Genomic DNA, 17957 nt, shown 5'->3' on the forward strand with positions numbered 1-17957 from the left:
TCTTCTATTTGCTTTTCCCCATTGTCTTCTCTTTGCACCGTCTGTTCATGGAAACTGGCTGCTTCTGAGGGAAGCAAACCCCACATGGTTTGCCATTTCCTCTGTGCTGTGGTTGGGCAAACAGAGAGAGGGAGTAGCACACCTGGTCATGGGGCCCAGCAGGTGCCAGGGACGGACACCCGGCTGGGAAGTGCCCATTGGCTGGGGATGTGTTTATTTCTCATGTGTACACATGGGACATCTGGGGCTCCACTAGAACCACTCTGCAGAGCATGCTGGATGGTGTTGCTAGAGCAGCTGGCCCCCATCCCCACTGCCGCCAGGCCCTGCCTGCCTGCCACAATATCAACATGAAAGCCAGTGTTGACCAAGCAACTTCCCATGGCCCGGCGCTGTGCTCAGGATGCTGCCTTCCCACAGATTCGCAGGCTGACCCCTCACGATGGCTCTCTGTGGTACCTATCACCACCTCCACGTTATGCAGGAGAACACAGACTTGGAGGGTTCAGTAATTTGCTGGGGACCACACAGAGAGTTGATTGTGTGCTGGGGTAGGACCTGGCACCTTCTTTCCCACCATACTTCATCCCTTCCCTACTCAGGAGAAGTCCTGGACCCCAGGCAGTTGCAAGGTGCTTGATGATATTTTCTTGAGTAGACCCATTCCTGAGATCATTCATTCAGGCAAGAAATATTTAAGGTGGCAGGGACCCAACAGCAACAAGACAGATCGAGATCCTTGCCCAGGTGGCACTGACTTCCTTTGGGGGAGGCAGGTGTTATCCAAGGCTGCACATAAGTACCAGTCCCAGAGAGTGACGAGCTCCATGAGGAAGACCTCGTTGGAGGATGTGATGGGGAGCGCCTGCATCTGATCATAGCCCTGAATGATGAAAGGGAGCTGGCCCGTCGGAGATGAGGGGAACGGCATTCTAGGAAGAGGGAACAGCAGGTGCAGAGGTGGAATGAGCTTGGTGGAGACCGGGAACAGTGAGGAGGCCGATGAGTCTGGAGCTAAGAGGGCAAAGGGGAGAAGAGATGGGTATGAGGTCAGGGAGAGGCCTCAGCCCTGTAGGGTGCAGCTTTTATTCCCATAACAGCGGAAGTGCTGACTGCAGACTTTTAGAAAGACCCACTGACTGCGCAGCCGCGTGCAGGGCAGGAGTTGGGAGTGGGAGCGGGGAAGCCCACTGACCCGGGCGAGGCAGCTACCGGAGTCCAGGTGAGCGTTGTGGTGGTGGGGGGGCATGCAGCGGCCAGAAGTGATCGGATTCAGGATATATCTTGGAGGCCAGTGGTTGGGACCCGCTGAGGCATCTGACGCAGGGAGTGGAGGCACATGAGGAGCCAGGAGTGATTACTCATTTTGTGGTGTGGGCATCAGGGTAAATCGGGAAACCCACAACGAAATGGGGAACCTGGGAGCATGTGCTGGAGGGCGGGGTGGGGAACGGAGCATTCTGGCTTGGGGCTGTGGGACAAGCAGGTGGATGTCATCTGCGGTGTATGCCTTAGGTTTTGTCTTTCCAGCTCCTCCTCCCACCTTGCCGGGTACAAATATACCTTCTGTAGGGGTGTGGAACTTTCTCCATCAAGGTGCTTCCACTGTGCCTGGTCTCTAGGGTTTTAGCTAAGTGGTAGGTACTACACAATACACCCAACCTGTAAGCTAGATTCTTCTTTTTAATACTGACGCAGTAATAATATATATATATATTTTTTGGCAGGGAGGGGCGATTCCTGCAGGTAGGAAAGGAACCTGGTAGCAAGGCACTTGAATCTACCTTCTGTCCTCAGCTTTATTTCTGTAAAATGGGAAGGAAAATGCTTTCCATGTGTGCGTGCTTATAAAAGGAATAACAGATTTTGTTTTCCATGCAAAGGGAATGTACGTGGAAAAACACAAAGACTTTATCAATGCATGATTGCAGATGTTTTAGAGTAAGGTTTCATGAGAATAATTTGAAGCATAAAGGCATCATGAAGGATAGATCTATTACACTCCATCAGTTAGAAGATTTGGAAAAAAGCAGAGGGTAACTGTTGTTAAGCTGATAGTGAACTCATCTGCTTAGGAGGGGCTAGGAGAGCTCTTTGGATGCTTCCAGCAGGATGAGAGGAGATCATCGGGGGTTGGGGGAGATAAGCTTCCATTCCCACAACGATTTTATGTATTTATTATTTATTTTTGGCAATACAGAGGTGGCCTGAACCCATCTCCTTACACCTCTGGTTGTGGAGGTGACTTAATACATTTGTGCAGGAGATACAGCCTCCTAACCCTATTTCATTCATGCTAGCCTTCCAGTGGGTTTGTTTTTCCTGGACAGACGTGGAGTGGCTAGTGGTGGGGACTTTTCAGGTGGGAAAAATAAGTCTGAGACGGAAAATACGCTGCTGGGTGAGGTGTGCATTCCGAAAGCCATGGACGGTCTCAGTCCAGGAGGAAACAAGTAGAGTCGTTCCCATGGTCCACCAGATCCCATAAGCTCTGCCGTCACCTCCCCAGCCTCATCTCCTCTCCTCCCTCCTCAATCACTCACAGCTGCTAGGGCCTCCGCATTGTTCCTTGAGCAAGTCACACATAGCTCTGCCTCAGGACTTTTGCACCTGCTCTTCTCTCTGCCTAGAACACTCTTCCCTCAGATACCCACATGACTCCTGCATCACTTTCTTAGGGCCTCTGCACATGTCATTCCCTCAGTGAGGCCATCTCTGACCTCCTATTTAATAAAATAACCAGCCCACCCAACACTTTCTATCACCCTTTATTATGGACTCAATTGTGTCCCACCCCCTTCATATATTGAAACACTAACCCTCAGTACCTCTGAATGTGACCGTATTTGGAAACAGAACCTTTAGAGAAGTAATTAAAATAAAATGAGGTCATATAGGCGGGCTCTAACCCAGTAGGACTGGTGTCCTTGTAAGAAGAGAGTTAAGACACAGACACACAAGAGGAAGACCACGGGGAGGCACAGGGAGAAGACAGCCATCTATAAGCCGAAAAGAGGGGCTCAGAAGAAATCAATGCTGCCAACACCTTGATCTTGGACTTGTAAGCCTCCAGAATTGTGGGGAAATAAATTTCTGTTCCTTAAGCCACCCAGTCTGTGATACTCTAGTACCCAGCAAACAAATACACCTTTCCTGATTAATTTCCACCACACTTTTAGTCCCTAATCTCTACATAATGTACTTATTTTATTCATCATACATCTGTCCCCCCAGGAGAACGTCTGTTCCACGACAGGAGGATATTTGTCTCATTCTGGGCTGTGTCCCCAGCTCCCAGCCAGGGCTCTTACACAGTGGCTGCTCACCTAGCGTTTGTGGAGTGAGTAAGTGAGTGAAAATGGAGACAAAGATCTCGGGACTCCAAGTTCCTCTGAGTGCTATCTGGGGCTGAGTATCCACCCGGTACATTTGTGAGTGCTGGGAACCCTGTCCCTTTTTTCAAAACCCCAGCCAGGGGGCGAAGAGTAGGCTCACTGGATAGACGGCCACGCCCCACGTGGGTTTTAAAGCGGACCCTTGACCTCGTCTTTTCAGTTTTCTAAGTCTGTGCCGCTCACGGGCCCGGGAACCTGAGGAGAGTGAACGAGCAGGCTCCTGATGACCCGTTTTGCAGACGGGAACACTGAGGTGCTGAGCCATCCGGCGTCCCCCCCCTCCGTGGTGTGTCCCTCCATCAGGGTGCGGCGGTTGCCGGGCAGCTGGCGAGAACCGGCTTCCCGGGCCCGAGTTGCCAAGGAAATGCTAAACCCCGCTCGGCCGGCCGGGGGGCAGCGTGAGTGGCCGTCCCCGGGCTCCCTTCCCTCCTGTTCCCGTGCGCTGCGCGCCGCGCTCACCCTCCGCCCGCTCTCTGCTCTCTCCTCTAGCCGCGCGCTGTGCTGGAGGCCGAAGACCCTGCGAGTTCTGAGCGAGGCCCATGGATGTGGAAGGCCTCCCGGGTCCCGGACCCCATGTTCTCCCCGCGCAGTTATGACGCCCTGCACGACGGCGGCTCGGGGCCCCCGGGTGCGGACCGCACGGCCAGCGGTCGCCCGCAGGACGCGCGGACCACCCGGATGAGCGGCGCCTTCCAGGGCCCCACTCTGAAGCGGCGGGGCGGCGTCGTGGACCACCGGGATGTCATCTTGGCCCACCAGGCGCACAAAGTCCACAGCACCCCCCAGGCCAGGAGGAAGGAATGGGAGTGAGTACGCGGGGCAGACGGGCTGGGACACCGGGTGGGGGGGCAGGCACGCCCCCAGGGACTGGAGAGCGCTCCTAAAGCGAGGCTGGCCTCTGAACCCTTCCGTGCCTGTAGACCGGCACCGCCTTGCTGTAAGCCCCTGTGAACCCCTGTGCAGCCCAGGGTTAAGTAACAAAGGGGATAGGGGTAGGCGCACCAGGGCGTCCGCGGAAGACCCTGCGCGCGGGTCTGTGGGTGTCCACTCGGAGGGGATGGCCTCCGACTATTTCCGATGGGAGGCATTCCTGAATCCGGCCGAGAAATGGTTTTGGGGGCGTGGGAGGGGTGGGGACCGGGAATCGCATTTCTACCTCAAGCACTGAGACTAGACTAGGGTTAGACTAGGGTTTGCGGGCTGGAGATGAAGTTTGTACTGCAGGCGGAGAGGGGGGCTGGGGAAATGTGCTGGCTCTCGGATCTCTGGTCCTGGGCCCTCTCCCTCTTTGCCAGTGACCCCGAAAGTGGGTCTTCTCCTAGGAGTCTAGGAGCCTTGGGGTGGAAGGGTGGGCTTTGAGCCGGCTCTGTTCCTGTGATCTTGGGCAAGTGGCCTCCTCTGGGCTCATACCCTCACCGTGAAATCACTCTAGGCTGATGATGGAAGCAGTGTGTGTGAACGCTTCGGTCCCAGGTACAGAAGGAAAGCTGGTGCTTTTTTTCTTTTTCTTTTTCTCAAGAGCTTCTTTGGCAAAGGCTCAGAACTGGGGTGGATCCCTGGACAGACCTCAAGAAGGTGGGATTCTGAATACACATTTCAGGGCGACTGGAGCTGAGGCTGGCCTGGACGCTAATCACTCCTGGGGACCCTGGAATCCCTTCTCCCACCCTTTCCAGGCTCCAGTCTGACCTCTGGGAAATTAGCAACATGGTCTCCGGCACCGCACACAGCTCTCCACCGGCTTCCCTGGAGTTTCTGTCTGCTGGGAGGAAGAGCTGGGTTATACATGCCAGTTGGGTTCAGGGGTGTGTTGATGAGGGATGTGTAAATAGAGAGTGCAACGAAAATTCATCAAAAGGTGGTGCTGATTTGGCCTCTGAGGTGGTTTCCTGAGGTTAGGCTGACATCTGGTGGCACATTGGGGCATCATGTAGAAAGACAATGTGATAAAGCTTTATTTTTCCACACGGTGTTCCTTCTGATTTTCTCCTCCCCATCCACCTTTCTAGCCTCCCACCCACTCACTTATACCTTCTATCTTTCCTCCCTCCCTCCCCCCTCCCCTCCCTCCCTCCCTCCCCCCTCCTCCCTTCCTTCCTTCCTCCCATCTATTTACCTGTCCATATTTCTATCCATTCACCCACCTACCCACCCATCTTTCATCTGCCTATCTGTCCATCCCTCCTTCCTTAAATAACTAGGGTGCATTTAATGTCTGCAGCTGCGATACCAAACACCAATCTTCTATTATTCCCTCTCCAAAACTTGCCTCCTCTCCTCTCCCGTCCCTCTTGAGTCTCTGTTTATTTCCATTCTCTTCTTTCCTTTTGAAAAGAAATTTGATTAGTTCTCTCAGAATCAGTGAGCCTTCTTTAAGGGCTTAAAATGAGTTATTTCTGCAGATCGCTGAAAAGAGATTTTTAGGGTAAGGAAAAGTGTCAGTGAATTAAAGAAGTAAAAAAATAATTCCCAGTTGCCCAAGGAAAATATTATAATTTATAATAATGACGGCAGCTAATGTTTACTGGGCGCCTACTGATAGACAGACACTTTGTAATCTTGTTGTCTTCTCCTGTTCTGCCATGTAGTAGATTCTGCATTATCCTCAATTCACGGATGAGAAAGGAGAGGCTGGGGGAAGTGAAGTAACTTGCCCGGGGCCTCCCAGCTAGAAATGGCAGACCCGGGGTCCAAACCCCGGGCCTGTCAGCCTCTAAAACTCAAGCTCTTTTTTTTTTTTTAAGATTTTATTTATTTATTTGAGAGAGAGAGAGAGGGAGAGAGAGCACAAGTTGGGGGGCAGAGGAAGAGGGAGTAGCAGAGTCCTCACTGAGCAGGGAGTCAGATGCTGGGCTCGATCCCAGGACCCCGAGACCGTGATCTGAGCCTAAGGCAGACATTTAACCGACCGAGCCCCCCAGATGCCCCCAGAACCCAAGCTTTTAACCATTTGGCCAAAGAGTTGCTACAACAGGAAGTGGCGGAGATTTACTTTCCAATCACTCAGAAAGAAAATCAGTCATATCAGGGAAAAAGAGAGGAGCGGTGGAGGGTCTTCAGAATCAGGAGACATCGGTTACAGTGTCAGTTCCACCACAACCTCCTTGAATGGCCAACTCATGCCTCGGTTTCCCATTCCTGTTGCTTTCTAGGATCATATGAAGATTCGCAATCTTTATAGCCACGAGCTCCAAACTTCTGAACTCCTACCCCTACCAGTAAAACAAACATGCTTTCAGCACACCATAACACATATATTTTTATTTATTTGTCAGTTATATAAGTATTCTGCTATATTTATCGTATGCCCTATACAATAATACACATAAAATAGAAATGTCAAAAAGATGCGGCACCAATGGGATACATTATTTTTAAGTGGTTTTCATTTTTTGAATTTAATGGTACAAAAGCTCCTGTTTTTGAAGTTTACTTTCACTTTTTGAATACTGTGTCAGAGCTCTTCCTCTGAAGATGTTCAAATACACTGAGTAGAGAGAACAGTGAAGCCCACGTACACATCACCCAAATTTAATAATTATCAGAATTTTGCCAGACTTACATCATAAATCCATTTTTGTCTTTATTTTCTGAGCTATTTTCAAACCAGTCCCTGACCTTGTATGATTTCACAAGCTTCAGACGACATCTCCAAACCACACAGACATTTTCATACTCATAATCCCATTGGCAGAATTAACAGTGACTTTTAAAAATATCGCCTAACTTCCACTCCACATTCAAATGTCTCCACTTGTCTTTTTACAGCTGATTTCTTTCCATCGGGAAGGTCTGTGTGTTGCATTCGGTCATTATATCTTTTTTTTTTAAAAATATTTTATATTGTTTATTAGAGAGAGAGAGGGAACATGAGGAGGGGCAGAGGGAGAAGCAGACTCCCCGCTGAGTAAGGAGTCCCCCAAAGCGGGACTCGATCGCAGGACCCTGGGATCATGACCTGAGCCAAAGGCAGAAGCTTAACTGACTGAGCCGTCCAGGCATCCCTACTTCTTTTACCAATATCTAGGACACCCTCTCTGTGCTCAGCTCCATGTGGGGCCTTGGGGACACATCAGTCAATAGTCTGCTCTCGCCCCGCAATGATGCTCTCCACCCAGCAGGAAAATCCAACATGAAACAAATGGCGACCAGCAGGAAGAGTGCCGAGGGGCTGTGATCTGGTGGGGGAACCCCCTCCTCCCCCCGAGGGCCTCCCTGGGGAGGATTTGCAGGCTGGTTCTCATCCTGTGCCGGCAACCCCCTGCAGGGCCTTATGAGACGCAGGTTCCAGCAGGGCTGGGGTGGGGTGCCCTGCGACCCTGCATTTCTTTCTAACAGGCTCCCACGTGAGGCGGGAGGTTAGTCTAAACAGCCAGGTTCTCAGTCATCACCACCGTCACTGTCATGGTCAGAGAACAGAGGGCCCAGGTGGGAGAACGGAGGGTGGGGGGAGGAGAGCCAAGCAAACTGCAAGGAGAACCGTGAATGAAACTTACCATGCTGTGAGGATAGTGATCATAACCAACATTTATGGAGCACTTACTATCTGCAGGGTGCAGCGCCAAGCCCTTTCTATACATTAACTCATTTAATCCTCATCATCACTGTTCTAAATAGATGGTGCAGAATGTCATTATTTTCGAGTGTTTCGGTGCTCCACGACTCATCACGGGCACACAGCAAGCTTGTGAAGCAGCTCGAGCGGGTGGTGGTATTATTATTCCTCCTTATGCACGTGGGCAAGCAGGTCCCCAGGGTTACTGAGGCACCTGGGGGCTGAGTCAGGACAGGGTGGCAGGATCTGGACTCCCAGGCCAGAACTGGCTGTTTCTAGGATGTGGGGGCTCAGGCTCAGCCATCCTGCAGGTCACCAGTTGGGGCTGGGAGGGGCAGCCTAAATTGTCCTGGTCGCCGGAGCCTGAGCTGAGAGGAGGGGACGTGCCAGGTGAGGAAGAAGGTTTTTGCTGGACAAATTAGGATTATTTAGGATTATATGGGACTGTTGGTAAAATGACTAGTGCCACTGGACCCCAAGGAGCATGTTTAAACCACATGTGACCTCAGTGGTTGTTGAGATGGATTTGGGTTTTCTGGGGCTCATACCTCACTTGCGTCAAAACCGAAGTCCTCCCGAAGGCCATCAAGGTCCTGTGTGATCTGCCTGTCACTTCCCTGCTTTCACCTCTTCTCACTCTCCTCCTTACTCACCCTGCTCCAGCCACCTGGACCTCCTCACTGTTCCTTGAACACAGCAGGGCAGTCCTGTCTCAGGACCTTTGCATTGGCTGTGCCCTCTGACTGGAATAGCTTTAACCCCTACACTCATATGGCTCCTTCCTTACCTCCTTCTAGCCTCTCCTCAGCAAGGCTTTCCTCACCACCCTGTTTAAAATTTAGCCTCTATACTTACCATTTCCTTCTGCCTTACTTTATTTTTCTGATGAGTGCTGATGACCAACTCATATTTATTACACATTTGGCTTTTTATCTTGTTGATTACTTGTATTCTCTCCACTAGCTCCCCGGGGGCAGGAATTTTTGCCGGGTTTGTTCTTTGCTGGGTCCCTATCTTCTGGAACTGGGGTCAGGAAGCTACAGTGAGAGAGCCAAATCTGACCAGACACCTGTCGTATGGCCCACGGGCTAAGAAAGGTTTTCACATGTTTAAGTGGTTGAAAAATATCAAAAGAAGAGTAATGTTTCTTGATATGTGAAATTGTATGAAATTCAAAATTCAATGTGCAGTAAGTTTTTTTGGAACGCACCTTGGTTGGTTTATGCACCTCTCATCCTGTGGCTACTTCTGCACCACAGTGGTGGAGTCGAGTCTGTAACACACTGGGCTGCAAAGCTGAAAATAGGCCATTTGCAGGAGTTTGTGGGCCCCTGGGCTGGAACAGCCGGCTTTGGTGGTGACCTGGTGGATACCCAGGCCAGGGGAGCCCAGTTCTCCCCCAGCGGTGCCCCCGCTCGCCTGCGGATGCCATGGCTAGCCACCAGGTGGCGGTGTGGCTCCCGAGCGGAGCGGACGCGGGCAGCCCAGAATGGGAGGCGGTCTGCTCACCAGTCCCGGTACCCACCTCCCGGGCTCATTCTTCTTTCTCAGTGTTCTGAGAAATGGAAGGCAGCCCCAAAGCGAGAATCCAATTTTCATCGTATGATACTCCATCACTACATATATGGCAATGTCTTTTTTCATGCACAAGGGCCTTGTAAAAATGAATTGGGGGGGGCGGATCTCGAGGTTTGAAGGGCTCCCAGAGGGCTGAAGGCTTCAGGTGGGTCCTGGGGTCAAGTGTGGGGCCCATCTGGCCTTGGGCTGGGGTGTGGTTCAATACCTGGACTGGGAGCCAGATGGCGGGAGCTCACATCCTAGCTCTGCCCCTCACAGACTCTGTGACTCAGGGGGATGGACATTCTTCTCTCTGTGCCTCAGTTTCTTAGTCTGTAAAGTGGGGATAATCACGCTCATTTCTGGAATTCCTACAAAGATGAAATTTAATGCATCATCATATGGCAAGCGTTTAAAACAATGTAGGCACGTAGTGAGCCTTGATACCAGTTTGCTATAGTCCCAGGGAGGGTAAACCATTAAGCACCCAGAGGCCTCAGTTTACACAGTTAAAAAAAAAAATAGCAGGTTGTTTAGACATCACAATTAAACCAAATCTGACCTTTAAAGACCTGCTTGGAAATCGGAGCACTTTTTTTCCTTCTTTTTTAAGGGAGGCAGTTGGACAGTTCTAGCCTACTTGATATTTAAAAAAAATATAGGTCTGGTCCCAGGGAGTTTCTTTTTCAGTGCGGCTGGCTGGTTTTTAGTGCAGAAAGACCCTCCTTTTGTCCTTTGAAGTAGTAGAGCTTTGGCTGTGGCCAGCCATGGAGGGCCTGGGGCACATCCCTGCCCCATGGTGCCGTCCCCATCCCCCCCATCCCTTATGATCTATCAGATTTTCTATGCTCATTTTTGAAACCCAAGCAGCTTGTGAACAAACGTCCCTCCAGAGTTGCCTTCTTGCCCATTGCTGATTCCAATCTTTTTTCCTGCTTCCATCACTTCAGAAGTCTGTCTTTTCAACACCCCAAGTTTCTCTCTCTCTCTTTTTTAAAGATTTTATTTATTTATTTGAGAGAGGGAATGAGATAGAGAGAGAGCATGAGAGGGGAGAGAGTCAGAGGGAGAAGCAGGCTTCCCGCTGAGCGGGGAGCCCGATGCGGGACTCGATCCCGGGACTCCAGGATCATGACCTGAGCCGAAGGCAGTCGCTTAACCAACTGAGCCACCCAGGCGCCCCACCCCAAGTGTCTCTTGATAGTGTCTGTGCACCTGTGCCCTCCAGATTGTCTGTACTGCTCCCCCACCCCGGGGGGAGGGATCCATCGGCTTCATCTCTGAATGAACTTCCACCATGACTCTTCTCACTTCGGTCAAGTCTCACTGGCCTACCTTCCGTTCCCAGTATTTTCAAGTAGTGTTTGCACCTCAGGGCCTTTGCACTTGCTATTGCCTCTGTCAGGAATGCCCTTGGCATGGCTGGCTCCTTCTTGCTTTCCAGTTTCAGCACAGATGTCTCAGCACAGATCCACACTGTGGATCACATCACTCTGTTCATTGCCTGAAACTGTGTGTTTCCTTCTAAATTGGGCTGCCAGCCACATAAGAGCAGGGTTTTTTGTCTTCCTTGTCCCCTGCAGTGTCCACAGTGCATAGAAGGTGCCAATGTTTGTTGAGTGAATCGATCCCTAGGAACTTGAACATCTATATTGATGACCTCTCTTTCTCTGGCTTGGAGACCTGCAAGTCTCTTTGAGCCAGTGAACGTCTTTTTCTCTTCATTTCTCTGTCCAGGGCATCCTCTGGTTCCAAGTCCTGCATGATGTACTCAGGAGGGTCTACCTAGAGGAGGAGACAGACATGCAGACAACGACTGTACACATCACCCAGGGGGTACACAGAGACCAGTCCTCATTTATCCCACAATCACCATGGGCCTGGCCCTGGGCCAAGGGGCTTCGGGTGTGAGCTCATGGCGGGGGGGGGGGTCCTCACCCCAGCACCCATTTCACAGAAGAGGCCACTGAGGCACAGAAAGGAAAATGATAGAGACTATGGGGCAGAATCAGCCTTGGAACCTGGATCTGTCCAAGTTCAGAGCCCAAGCTCTTAATTCCTCTTCTTGCAAGTTCATGAACTTGGAAATGCCTGGCACAGTAGAATGAATGAATGACGTGTGAACATTAAGCTTTCCCCTGCCTTTTAGGTACTAAATTTGATGAAGGAGGATCCTTTCCTTACTGATCCTTGAATCTTGGGCTTTGCGCAGCACAGAGCTTTGTGGGTAGAAGACAACTCGATATCTGTTGAACGTGGTTGTGTTGCTTCTGAGACAGGTTCAGAATGAAATCTATAAAATCTTGAAGGTGAGTGTGGCACACATAACCCGTCCTCTAAATCTGCTGCTGGAGTCAGCTCAAAGAGGCCAAATTGGGATAAAATAAAATGAAATAATTTCTCACCTTCTAACATTTTCAACTTGTCACAGCCCCTTAGGGAAGGGGGGGGCAGGTCTTATAACCTCCAGATGAGTCCAGGGCCAGGAGTCAGATCCACAACAGTGCAGTTAAAGAACAATGCCACCGTCTCCCGAAAAAGTCAGCTCGCAAAGCAAATCTGGTCCTCTGCCATCCCAGAAGGCTGTTCTTGCCTGTTTTAAGTTTTTCTGGAAGGTCCCAAATGTACGAATGATAGATTTGGAGGCAAAAGGAGCTGCCATCAAATCGTAGCCCATCCTACAAGAGCTGGGTGACCTTGGGCAAATACCACAGCCTTCCTGGGCTCTGGGGGAGATCCTGGTGCAGAGAGTTTGGGAGAGCACATTGACATGGCAGGGCTCGGATAACAGGGTCTTGGAGGAAAAGCCAGCCTGTCTTTCCCCTCATGTGGTCTGGGAATGGCCTGGGGAGTATGCAACATCTCGTTTCTCCAGTCTGTGTCTTAGCAAGAGGCATGACAAACTGGCATGGCGCCTGTGTATTGGGCCTGTTGGTGAGCCCTCTGGAACACTGTGGAACTCTTCAGTTCCTGCCTCAGAATATGGATGCTTGGTTTAAAAGAGGCTTCATCGAATAGAGCCATGGTGGAGAGCTCCTTGGGTTTCTCTGTCATGGAATGTGGACCCTTTCTTGTGTGTTTTCTTTCTCAGCCTTTACCTGCCATGTCGGCTTGGTTGGTTCCTACAAGGGCAGCCAATAGGCTGACCCATTCTCTTCAGATCCGTGTCCACGATCTCCAGTCCCGAGTCAGGCCTGTGTGCTGGACTCTGGCTGACTGCGGCAGGTTAGCAGCATGCTGGAGTCTTGGGTTTCTTTGCAGTGGGGAAGGTTTTTGGTGATAGTGTGTCCATTTGGCAGGGCTGTCCTACAGGATAATCAGTAGCAGATTTTTGATTCTGCTGGCCCTCATAGCCTTGGCACCCGTCATTGCCCCTCTTAGAGCACAGATAGCCCCGGACTCACCAGAGTTTCTGATTTGGCAGGTTGGGTAGGGCCTGAGAATCTATATTTCTCAAAAGCTCCCCAGGATGCTGCTGCTGGTGGTCTGGGGTCCACATTTTGAGAGGCATGGCTTTGGGTCAGTGGTTCCCAACTTTGACTGCACATCAGGATCACCTGGGAAGTTGTAAAAACCCCAACGCCGAGGCCATCTGTACCCCATTAAATCCCACTCTGGGAGTGGGGTCTGAGCATTGGCATTTTCAAAGTTTCCAGGTGATTCTAACATGCAGTCATGCTTGAGAACCAAGGCCGCAAGGTCATCGTTTCTCATTTTACTTACGATATACTCAGAGGAGGTCCCCAGGTTTACACACAACTTGGAAACTTAAAATCCACTGGAGGATTAAAAATCATGTCTAATCCATTCCTAAGCCAACACGGAATTATTCTCATATGATTCACGGTTTGGATTCGTATTCTTTTGGCTTCAATTATCTCTTCTCTGTGTATTCAGATATTCAGCTGGGACACATTGGTACAGCTTATTGTTAAAATATTAAAATATTTCCATACCAGTTAGTAAATAGCCTGGAGCTCCCCCCCCGCCCCCCACTGAGTGAGCTCCCCCACCCACCAGGTCCCTTCTGGGTCCTCCCATGCCTCCTAATGATCCGCACTCTAGGGGTGGTGCCTCTTGCTGGTTGGTAAGTATTTTAAATTTTGCCCAGTGCATTTGACATGCCTGCCCGTATGGATACCTTGAATGCAGATGGGGATCTGGAATAGGTAGGAAACCCCTGAGCCATCAGTCCACACTGGTTACCTTTGAGACCTTCCCTTGCCCTGCAAGATCCCTTCCAGCTGGAGATTCAACTGTTTCTGAGACACATTTGGGACCCAGGAATCTTTGGGGAAGCCTAGAACCTAGAACACCAGATGCCCTATGCATCCTACCACTCTTGGGGAACAGTTAGTCTGTACTTGGGGATCCCCCAACCTCCACATCCTCCCATTTGCTACCCTTAAAGGCACCTTCCTCCCCCTGTCTTTGGGCATAGCTGGTATAATTTCCTGAATGATTTCTGGATTTCCAAAGAGACAAGAAGGGTGTTGACTCCAAAGAATGTTTCTTCTGAGGCAGGAGACCACAACTTCCTGTAACAGAGAAGGCTGTATTGGAAGAGAGGTGTGAGCAGAGTTATGGGGTGTGCATGGGTAGGAGAGATAGTCTGGGGAGTCAGGGGTGGGTCATGGAGATGGTGAGGAGGGTTTCCTGGGGTAGAGGATGGGGAGCAGGGCTGGAGAAGCATGCCACAGGGGAGGATTCGAAAAGACACACCCACAAGGACCCCTTCGCAGTCTGAGGAAGTGCAGGGACCCCTTTTCAGAATTTTGTTTTTAAATGCATAAAATCAGGGGCGCCTGGGTGGCTCAGTGCGTTAAGCGTCTTTCTCTTGATTTCGGCTCAGTTCACGATCTTGGGGTCCTGGGATGGAGCCCACGTTGGACGCCCCACTCAGTGCAGGGTCTGCTTGAGATTCTCTCTCTCCCTCTCCTGCTGCCCCTTCCCCTCCCCCTCTTTGTCTCTCTAAAATAAATAAGTCTTAAAAAAGTAAGTGCATAAAATCAAACACAAAGAAGACCAATTATAGTAAAAATTAGTAACCAAAATATCTGAAGCAACGGGTTTGTCATACTCTTACAAATATGCCTCTTTAATAACACGCAAAAACCGAGATCTAGTGACAGGCCTAACAATTTCCGGGTAGTGATGGGAGTAAATGATATTTCAAGATTTCTGTAATCATTGAAATGTGACATAAATTGTGTTTTCTGTTGATGACAAAGTCACTGTATTAACACTGTTAATACTACTGGAACGTTTTGCCTCTGTTCATAATTTCAGCTAGAGGCAGTGACAATTAGGATGTGTCTTTTTTCCCCAAAGTCACAGACTCCCTGAATTAAAAACAAGTTAAGTCCGGGGTGCCTGGGTGGCTCAGTTGGTTAAGCATCTGCCTCGGATGCTTAAGGGTCCTGGGATCGAGCCCCGAGTTGGGCTCTCTGCTCAGCAGGGAGTCTGCTTCTTCCTCTCACTCTCCCTCTGTGCTTCCCCCCCACCAATAAATAAATAAAATCTTAAGAAAAAAAAAAAGACAAGTTAAGTCCTACTTCATCTAGGGAATGAAGGAAGAGGTGGTTTCAGAGGGAATTCTGGAGTTTCTTGTTTGGGGAGGGTCAAAGTGAACTTACCCAGGAAGCTGTAAGAAGTTAGAGGGTAGAACAGAGTAGGGAAGAAGGAGGTAGAAACAGAGCCTGGGGGAATTGTGAGACAGAGCAAAGTGGTTAAGCCTGTGGGCTTGGGAGCCAGAGTGCTTTGGTTCAAATCCTGGCCCAGCTTCTTACCAGCTTTGTAATTTTAATGTGTCAACAGCACCTAACTTCTGGTACCAAGTCCAGACTCCTTCAATTACTGGACCAACGTCATATGCCTCAGTTGACACATTTGTAGAATGAGGATGACAATTGCATAATCCAGGGTGTTGGAGTAAAGTGTGACCGGGACAGGAATATCTTAGAAAAGGTGGGCAGGGATGGCCCATCTGGTGAGCTGATATTTGAGTCGAGTCCTGAATGAGGGGGATGAGCCACCCATGCAAAGTTCTTGGAGAAGGAAGTTCCAGGTAGAGAGAATAGCGAGTGCAAAGGCCCTGAGGCAGGAGCATGCCTGGTATGTTTGAGGACCAGCAAAGGCAAGCTGGTGTGGCTGGAGCAAGGTGAGTGAGGGGGACAGTGGTGAGAAATGCATTTGAAGAAGTTGGTGGGAGTCATCTCCTGTGTTATATGTCAGAGATATAAGGGTGAATACTTCCCAGTTGGTGCCCTCAGTGAAATCCAAGACATAGCCATAGACTGGTCCAGTGAGATAAATACTTTAAGAGAGGTATAAACAGAGGGATTAGCTTCAGCTTTCTAAAGGACTCATGAGCCGAGACCCAAGCAAGGATAAGCAGATCATTCCAGAACAGAACAAGAACAAAGAGGCATGATCCTTGGAAATGACTGGAAGAACCAGCTAAGGAGGTTACAACTGGATCATGCAGAGCAAGGGAAGGTAGAGTTCCAAGAGGGAGAATGGGGTCCACGGCATCAGATCCAATAGAGATCAAGTAGACAGAGACAGGGAAGAAAGCAGGGAGCTCCAGGTGAGCAATGGCTGAGAGCCAGATCCTGGGTCGTGTGGAGTTGGCGGGGAGGTGGATGAGCAGCACCTCTGTTCTCCTAGTCACAGAGTCCATGTAATCAGGACATGGGAGTCATGTTTTGACTCCTCTTGGTGTGCCACCGAGTATTTTCCGTTCTTGCTTTGAAGTGTTTTGCTCATCTTGTGTTGGTGGGCATCTAACAACCCCACTCTGCCCCTGAGTTCTGGTCTTCATCAGTCTCCCCGTGGAGAACCGGACCAACCTCCTGACCATCTTCTTAGACGGTTGCCACCTCCCCCGACTTACGAGTCCTGTTCTTCAATGCTGCCAAGGCTTCCCATCTGAGTTTTCATCAGACATTGACTCTGCTTCTGTGTTGTCCCAAGCACTGAGCGAGGGGTCGGATAGTGATTGTTAACTATTTTGCAACTGTTTTGCAAAGTCAGCTTGGCCAAGGTTTTTCCTCTTGGGGAGTTTACATTCTAACGGGAAGAGCAGTTAGAAGGTGGAGATTATCACAGGCACCGGTGATATTGATCACAGCTGATACTCACCGTCCGTGATACGGCTGGTTCTCTGCCTCCTCCGCCTTAAGGATAGGTCATTTCTAGGTGGAGTCTCGAAAGCCCCTGTGGGACATGCCACATTCCCTTCTTCCTGCTGTGACAAGATGGACTTCTGTCATCCTGGATCCAGATCCCAGCCTCCTGTTCCCACGTTGGACGTGCAGCAGGAGCAAGACATGAACATCGGTTCTGCTAAGCCACCAGGGCTGGAGGTTGTCTGTTACAGCTGCACTGTTGGGCCATCCCAACTCTGATCGCAGCAGTCGTGACTGCCCCAGACACTGCATGCTGGTCTCTCTTCTGCTATGTGGGATCACATTCTTCCCTTCCCTTCTAATTCCTTCCCAAATACTATTGATTTTTTAAGAATAGCCTCAGTGAATCCTCCTTGAAACTTTCATAACATTTACAGTCCCTGCATCACTGTTTTGACACCTAATCCTTTGCTGTGGTATCTATTGCTTGTTTCTCTCTACCTGCATCCCAGGACACCAGCCCTCCGTGGGCAAGACTTTGGTCCACCTATTGCATCCCAGCATCTAGAACTTCCAGGGAATCGGTAGGCACTCAACAAATATTTTTTTTCTAGAGATTTTATTTATTTATTTGCGAGAGACAATGGGTGGGAGAGAGAATGTGAAGCAGATTCCCCACTGAGCACAGAGCCCAACTCAGGCTCGATCCCACGACCGTGAGATCAAGACTTGAGCCGAAACCAGGAGTCAGATGCTCAACTGACTGAGCCACCCCGTCGCCCCTTTCAGCAAATATTTTTGAGTGAATGAACAGACAGAGGAATAAATGAGTGAGAACTTTTATGGAGTTGCGTTTGAATCCTTCCTATGGCCACGTGCAGTGTAAAGCATATAGTAGTTTCTGAATAAACATGGGCTGATTAAATGAGCGACCTCATGGCTTTCCCCTAGGACTGTAGACTTTTGAGCAAAGACTTTTGTCTAGAATTTTAGGCAGAGACTTGTTATTAAATGATAAGATGATTATGGGATGGTATAAAGGAAGCATAGTCTGCAAATGGGTAATGTGAGTGAGTCTGAGAAATATGGATACGCAAAATGGTGTCCAGAGGATTTGGGGTGGGGAATGGAAAACCCACTGCTTTGGTCAGAGGAATTGATTATGGAGCTTTTGGCTGCAAGTAACAGAAAACCCAACTTACTCTTTAAAAAAAAATTGAAGTATAATTCACATAACATAAAATTAAGCATTAACCATTTTAAAGTGAAAATTCAGGGGCATTTAGCACATTCACAATGTTGTGCCACCATCACCTCTGT

At 49.8% G+C, this 17957-nt stretch overlaps 1 protein-coding gene across 1 annotated transcript in view; it reads left to right on the forward strand.

Annotated features, from left to right (window-relative positions):
• The first annotated feature begins 3938 nt into the window (after positions 1–3938).
• Positions 3939–17957, forward strand: part of CACNA1A (calcium voltage-gated channel subunit alpha1 A) — a 265173-nt gene continuing 251154 nt past the window's right edge. Inside the window, exon 1 of the mRNA XM_028088869.2 lies at positions 3939–4201. Within this exon, the coding sequence (XP_027944670.2) occupies positions 3939–4201 (263 nt within the window). The remainder of the gene's footprint in view (positions 4202–17957) is intronic.

This window comes from Eumetopias jubatus, unplaced genomic scaffold (assembly GCF_037043125.1).
Source record: "Eumetopias jubatus isolate StellerSeaLion01/CBP00866 unplaced genomic scaffold, mEumJub1_p1.0 scaffold_1, whole genome shotgun sequence".
Lineage (NCBI taxonomy): Eukaryota > Metazoa > Chordata > Mammalia > Carnivora > Otariidae > Eumetopias > Eumetopias jubatus.